The 7,338-nt window shown below is 37.2% G+C and overlaps 1 protein-coding gene across 3 annotated transcripts in view; it reads right to left on the reverse strand.

Annotated features, from left to right (window-relative positions):
* The window catches only part of LOC106882444 (F-box/LRR-repeat protein 6), a 30,743-nt gene that overhangs the window by 11,676 nt on the left and 11,729 nt on the right, over positions 1–7,338 (reverse strand). For all 3 annotated transcript variants that reach the window (XM_014933126.2, XM_014933128.2, XM_014933127.2), the window contains exons 3-5: positions 4,760–4,906; positions 1,233–1,422; positions 652–786 (exon numbers count right to left, since the gene is read on the reverse strand). In XM_014933126.2, the coding sequence (XP_014788612.1) occupies positions 652–786; positions 1,233–1,422; positions 4,760–4,906 (472 nt within the window). The remainder of the gene's footprint in view (positions 1–651; positions 787–1,232; positions 1,423–4,759; positions 4,907–7,338) is intronic.

A 7,338-nucleotide genomic window follows, 5' to 3' on the forward strand; every position in this document is an offset into this window, starting at 1 on the left:
AGTGCACTCAACACATTTATTGGGAGTTACATGTATGGATCAAAGCATATATATATATATATATATATATATATATATATCATTATCACCAGTAAAACCAGTTTACAGAAATGTTCCATACTATCATGGATTAGATGGTGTGATTGGATCCAACAAGTCACAGGACTCTGTCAAGTGTAAGCTTTGGCATGGTTTCTATTGCTGGATACTCTTTCTAACACCAACCACTTTACAAGTGCACTGGGTGCTTTCTTTTTATGTGGCACCAGCATTAGTGACGTTACCAAGTAACTTGCAAGGCAAGACCACCCAACTGAAGGCAGGGTGTAGCACTGACAGAGTTGGCTTTATGCCAGGTGATGAGAGATTTAAGTATGACAGAAAGACTGAAACAAGCATCTTGCAGTTAAGAACATACATGGTTACTCTAACTGGAAAAAGAGAGAACATGGTGAACAGAGTGTATATCTATGCATGTATGTGAAAACATTTATACATAAATATACAAAGATATTCAAACACAAACATCTACAGGAATATACACACAAAGTCACCCATACAAACACCCCACATCACACAGACACACATACATACACACATACGTAAGTGTGTTACATCTTATACACATATATAAAATTCAGAGGAACTTACTTTGCAATCTAGAAGATTAATTGTAGAAAGTTTGGGGCAGTTCTGAGTTATAGCATCTATACCTTCGTTCTGTAGCTTTTTGGTGGTATTTGATATATCCAAGTTTTCTAAATTAGGGCAGTTGAGTGCAACAGCCTGTGAAAATGACCAAATGAAATGCACATTATAGCGAATAGTAACATATACTTGAAAGAAATCACTTATCTCTATTTTTTTTGTGCATGTATGCAAGTGCGTGTGGTTCAGCACACTCTTTAATATTGATGTAGACAACCTTTTTAAATGGAATTTGTTGAGGCAGACTTTCTACAACCAGATGCCTTTCCAGTTTCCAAGTAAAGTAATATTTTTCCAAATCGTAGGGTTGGTGTGAGAGGTCAGATCTGGCCAATTTAAGCATAAAACAGGTAGAATATTTTGGTCAGATCGAGTCAGTTAAATGCTAAATGGTTAAATAAATCAATAGGCCTGAAATATTTAAATATTTGCATGAATTGCTAAAATGATGATTTAATGATTAAACATTCTGTTAGAAGTCTAGCTATTACTACTAAACTGGAAGAAAAATAAATTAAATTTACTCTTAGTCCTTCGGCACTTAGATTTTTCCATCCACTCAGGTTAAGAGACTTGCATTGTAGAAGACGGTTCTCACTGAGCCATTTCAAAGTGGAATCAACAGACTTTATCCAGCCATATGTAAGGTCAATGTTTTGCCAGAGTCTTGGGCACTTTGAAGCTTCATACCACATTCGACAAACTCGTGAAGCCCTGAAATGTAGAAAATGTCAATAGATTAAAGAACATAAAAAAAACAAAGAGCTTAAAGCATCTGGTAAAATACCTTATATTTGTTTTGGTCATTGGACAGCAGCCATGCTGGAGCACTACACTGAAGGGTTTAGCTGAAAACCTTTCAGAACAGTTTTTTAAGTCTGGCACTTACTTTACTGATCTCTTTTGCTGAACTACTAGGTTATGTGGATGTAAAGAAACCAACATGAGTTGTAAAGTGATGGTGGGGATGGACAAAAATTCACACACAGAGCTTTGTATAGTATACATACATACATATATATATATTTTTATGTGCTGGTGGCACATAAAAAGCACCCATTACACTCTTGGAGTGGTTGGCATTAGTGAGGGCATCCAGCCATAGAAACCATGCCAAATCAGATTGGAACTTGATGCCGCTTTCTGGTTTACCAGCTCCAGTCAAACCACCAAACCCATGCCAGCATGGAAAGCAAACGCTAAATGATGATTATATATATATATATATCATCATCATCATATATACCGCATTTGATGGCCTATAAGACACACCTTTTTTTAACCAAAATTGGCTTAAAAAATCCTCCTGCATCCAATGCACTCAATGTAAGCTCAAAACTCGCACAAAATGTTATGTTTATAAAACGTGTGCTGCCATCTACTGATGAACAATTGCCTACGGTATGTTTATATCGAATGTGGAAGCAATAAATTGCTTATAATTACTGGTAATAATATAAAGTTATGCAGGTAAGTGGGGGAATTAAACCATTATTTTAGTGGTAATTTATTTTATAAAAGCATAGCCTAGGCTAGGGTGCATCCTATGCACTCATGCGTCTTATACAGTATATATTGGGTTGGCAAGAAAGTAATTTCAGTTTTTTAGTGTGAAATAAAAGTTTTTTTTGTCATACAAAGAATGGACTTTAATCAATTATATTTTTCCATTTTGTTTGATGACCTAGTGCCATCTTTCTGGCAACTTTATGATTCTGCACTCATACAACTTCTGGTCCTTATCATCCAAAAACTGAAGCAAGTGCGATTTCGGGTCATCATCATTATTGAAAGTTTTAGCATTCAAAGAATTTTGCAAACTTTGAAATAAATGGTAATCTGATAGTGCAAGGTCAGGGCTATTTGGTGGATGTAACTTCACTTCCCAACCAAGCTCCAATAATTTTTCACAAATTAGCAAAGACCTGTGTTGTCTAGCGCTGTCTTAATGGAACACAATTCCTTTACGATTTGCCAACTACAGTCATTTTTCTTTGAATGCTTCCTCCAGTTTCATTAGTTGTTGACAGTAAATATCTGAATTTGATCGTTTGGTTCCTTGGAAACAAAATACATAACACCTTTGTAATCCCACCAAATTGACAGCGTGACCTTTTTTTGATGCAATTCAACTTTCCATGTGGTTTGTGCTGGTTCATTACGCTTGGACCATGGTCGTTTTTGATTGATGTTATTGTAGACAATCTATTTTCATTACCAGTGATGATACCTTTAAAAAAAAAGGTCAATTTCATTGCATTTGAGATACATATCACAAATATTGATTCATTGTGTTAAGTGAATCTATTTCAATTTATGTGGAACCCAAATATCGAGCTTTTTAATGAGTCCAAGACATTTTAAGTGATTTTCAATCATTGTGTGTGATACCTCTGCAATCTCTCGCATAGTTATGACAATCAAATTCAATTACGGCTTTGATTTGGTCATCATCAACTTCAGTAGGTCAACAAGAACATAAGTCAACTTTGAGTGAAAATTCTCCAGAATGGAATTTTTTAAACCATTTCTGACATGTGCGTTCTGTTAAGCAATCAACACCATAAACTTCACATATCACTTTGTGAGCCTCAGCAGTTTTCTTGCCTTTATGGAAATAAAAAAAGCAAAATACGGCAAAAATGATCGTTTTTGCACTTCATGTTAAAATTGACACTGAACAAACAACTGTAAACAAAATTACGTGCAATTTGATTCAAAAGTAAGCTAAGAGTAACGGCTATCAAATGTCAAAAGGAAAAAATCATAAAATTGACAAAAGTCATACAAAACAATCATAACTCTATTTGCGAGAAACGAAATTACTTTCTTGCCAACCTAATCATCATCATCAACATCATTTAACGTCTGCTTTCCATACTAGCATGGGTTGGATGATTTGACTGAGGACTGGTGAACCAGATGGCTACACCAGGCTCCAATCTGATTTGTAGCCATCTGGTTCACCAGTCCTCAGTCAAATCGCCAATATATATATATAAATATTAAGTAAAGACTATTTGCCAACATAATGTGGCTGTCCTGGATGGGATGATTAGCTGGTTATACAACACAATAACATATAGCCGTTTCCTGGGGCTAAACAACAGTAACAATCGTCCTATCCAGGACAGCCACATTATGTTGGCAAAGTCTTTACTTTAAAGAACTGTTATTGAAAATCTCTCTTTGACAGATTTAGAAATAACATTTCTATTTATATATATATAACATATATATAATGTACATTTCTATATATACACATACATATGTACATATACTGCTTTTTCTTCACATATTACCCAAAGCCCCTTCAGTTTTATTACATTTCATAACACTATATATTGTCTTTATACCTTTTATCCTGACCTTGTACCTGTTTTTATGTTATTTCTTGTTCATACCAATTACACTGTTTTCTTCATTGCTTGTTCTATTTTCTCTTTTTACACACCGCCCTCTCAGCTATATCACACTCACCCATATTCACCTTTCTTCCCCAACACCTCTTGAATATACTTATGTATATAGGAGTGGCTGTGTGGTAAGTAGCTTGCTTACCAACCACATGGTTCTGGATTCTCATCCCACTGCGTGGCACCTCGGGCAAGCGTCTTCTGCTATAGCCTCAGGCCGACCAAAGCCTTGTGAGTGGATTTGGTAGACAGAAACTGAAAGACGCTTGTCATATATATGTGTGTGCCTGTGTTTGTCCCACCACCATTGCTTGACAACCAATGTTGGTGTGTTTATGTCCCGAAATAGAGCAGTTTGGCAAAAGAGACCGAGAGAATAAGTACTAGGCTTAAAAAGAATAAATCCCAGGGTCACTTTGTTCAACTAAAGGCAGTGCTCCAGCATGGCCGCAGTCAAATGACTGAAACAAACAAATAAAAGAATATACAGATATATTTAAATATTGATTGACAGTCAGTAAGTGTGTTCACAAGTTAATCCAGACTTGAAGGTTTGGCAATGTTAAAACAAATGAAAAAAAGTAGACAAAAAATTAAAAAGGGAACAGTGTTCTGGTAAAGTTTCTTTTGCTTACCTGACAAGAAATGGTAAGGCACCTTCCAATTCCACACAATGTGAGAAAATCTCAACCCAAACATCAATAGGCACAGCATTGATATGAGAGAAGTGTACAACAGGGGTTTTGTCTTCTGTCACTTTCTGTCGTCTCTTTTTGTGTAATCTGAAAATATTTAATTAACCCTTTAATTACTCTGTCAAATGTAAGTGCTTATTTATTCACATTGTTTTTAGTTAATCATGCATTATCTCTTTGCTTCAAGATTTTGATGATGTGATGGTTTATTTTTAGAATGATGTATTAGGGTAGTTGTGAGAGGCTGGATCTGGCCAGTGTGTACATAAAGTAAGTAGGACTTAGGTTGGATATGGCCAGCTTAGCTTAAATGCTAAAGGGTTAAAAAAGTGTGGAAAAAAAAATGATGAAATAACTGGCTTGTGGATTTATTGTATTATCTACAACACTTATTGCATTATCTTTCCAAAGGCATGTGAACTAGTGGTGCAAATGTTTAGCTCACATTCGTAAAGCGGTGGGTTCAATTTCTTGAAGTGGGCAGCGCATTGTGTCTCTATTTCATGTTGCTCCAATCTACTCAGTAATAAGTACCAGCTGGTAGCTGGAGAAGCCCCATCTCTTTCCAGCTGTCACAATCTGAATATGTCACTGGATCAAGAATGAAGAGGCAAAAGTGACTCTTGGGTGTCTATGTCAGCTCATGACTACATCTTAAGGCAATCATTGAAAGCATGGCCCACATTACCAAACTTTACTCACTCTCAGTTGATGGCTAGCTGTACTAGCCATCAGGGAAACAGCTGGGCTCAGTGTATAGAAAAGGAATAAGAAAGAGCTACATATGTGTCTTGTGTGAACTGTGAGTGCATAAGAGATGTACTAGGATCATAGGAAAGCTGACAATGAATACATTGCATGTGGCAGATGTACAGGAGTAGTTAGCAGATAGACCACCAGTAAAATAAACTCTTCTCAATGTTCAGAAGATTCCATAAACATACCATATTTTCCAGCATACAAGTTAAATCTTTCAGACGAAAATCTGAAGACAGAAAAAGGTAGGTTGACTTATACACCAAAGTGAATTTAGAGGACTGAAAATACCATGTGAAATGCAGCAGGGAAAATAGAGACAATATTTTATTGTTGCACGACATGTTTACACAGTCAGTATTTATACAGGATAATATGATGGTATCTTCCTGTTACCTAGGCAATCTAACCAGCTGCAGAAAAGAGTTTTCTGAAAGCAGGGTAGCCAGAATAAGAACAAGAAAGTAATAGTTTAGGGAGCTGTTCTACTGTTCACAAGAGGAATTCTCTCTTTGCCCGAATGGTAGATTGTATGTCACTTGTATACTAAGTGCAATGCTTCATGGTAGCGAGACGTTGGCAATGAATACAGAGGATGTTTGAAGGTGGGGAAGAAAAGAAGTAAGCATGTTGTGCTGGATGTGTAATGTTAGTTGGCATGAGCGACATAGTAGAGGTAAGCTGAGAGAAAAAGAAAAAGTATGTATAAGAGGAAGCAGAGAGTCTGCATGACTGAAGACTGTATAGGTATGAACTTGCAATGAGTTTGAATGATGAGAGACGAGTAAAGAAGCACCAAGAGATCTATGTGGAAGGAAACTAAGAAAGAGAAAGACTGAGAATGACATGGAGCAGAAGCTGTAAAAGTCAATCTCAAGGTGGTGAACTTCACAAAGATGACAACATCATCATCATCATCGTCGTTTAACGTCCACTTTCCATGCTAGCATGGGCTGGACGATTTGACTGAGGACTGGTGAAACCAGATGGCTACACCAGGCTCCAGTCTGATTTGGCAGAGTTTCTACAGCTGGATGCCCTTCCTAACGCCAACCACTCAGAGAGTGTAGTCAAATGGCAAGATGCTGTTTTGGAGAGGACCTGTCTAACCTATGCAAGCATGGAAAAGCAGACCTGTAGATGATGACGATGATGACAAAAGTCAAAGTAACTCAGAAGATAGAAAACCAAAACAACTACATGCTTTATAATTCTTTGTGCATTACAGCTATTTTCTCATGCTACCAACAATGAGACATGCGCAAATTCTGATGCTGTAATAATAAGCACACTAACAGTCAGAGGCATTCCATCCATGACCACCCTGCTTCATATTTATGAAGTATATACAAGACTAGATTATCTAACATGTCTGCTGTTTTAAGATGATACAGCATGATTTAAAGAATTGGCCTTTAGCTCTAGCAGACTGGGTGACCATGAAGAGGCACCAGTACATATGTTGTTGTTGGCACTCTGTCGCTTACGACGTCGACGGTTTCAGTTGATCCGATCAACGGAACAGCATGCTCGTGAAATTAACGTGCAAGTGGCTGAGCACTCCACAGACACGTGTACCCTTAACGTAGATCTTGGGGATATTCAGCGTGACAAGGCTGACCCTTTGAATTACAGGCACAACAGAAACAGGAAGTAAGAGTGAGAGAAAGTTGTGGTGAAAGAGTACAGCAGGGTTCGCCACCATCCCCTGCTGGAGCCTCGTGGAGCTTTTAAGTGCTTTCGCTCAATAAACACTCACAACG

The sequence above is a fragment of the Octopus bimaculoides genome, chromosome 8 (assembly GCF_001194135.2).
Source record: "Octopus bimaculoides isolate UCB-OBI-ISO-001 chromosome 8, ASM119413v2, whole genome shotgun sequence".
Classification (NCBI taxonomy): domain Eukaryota; kingdom Metazoa; phylum Mollusca; class Cephalopoda; order Octopoda; family Octopodidae; genus Octopus; species Octopus bimaculoides.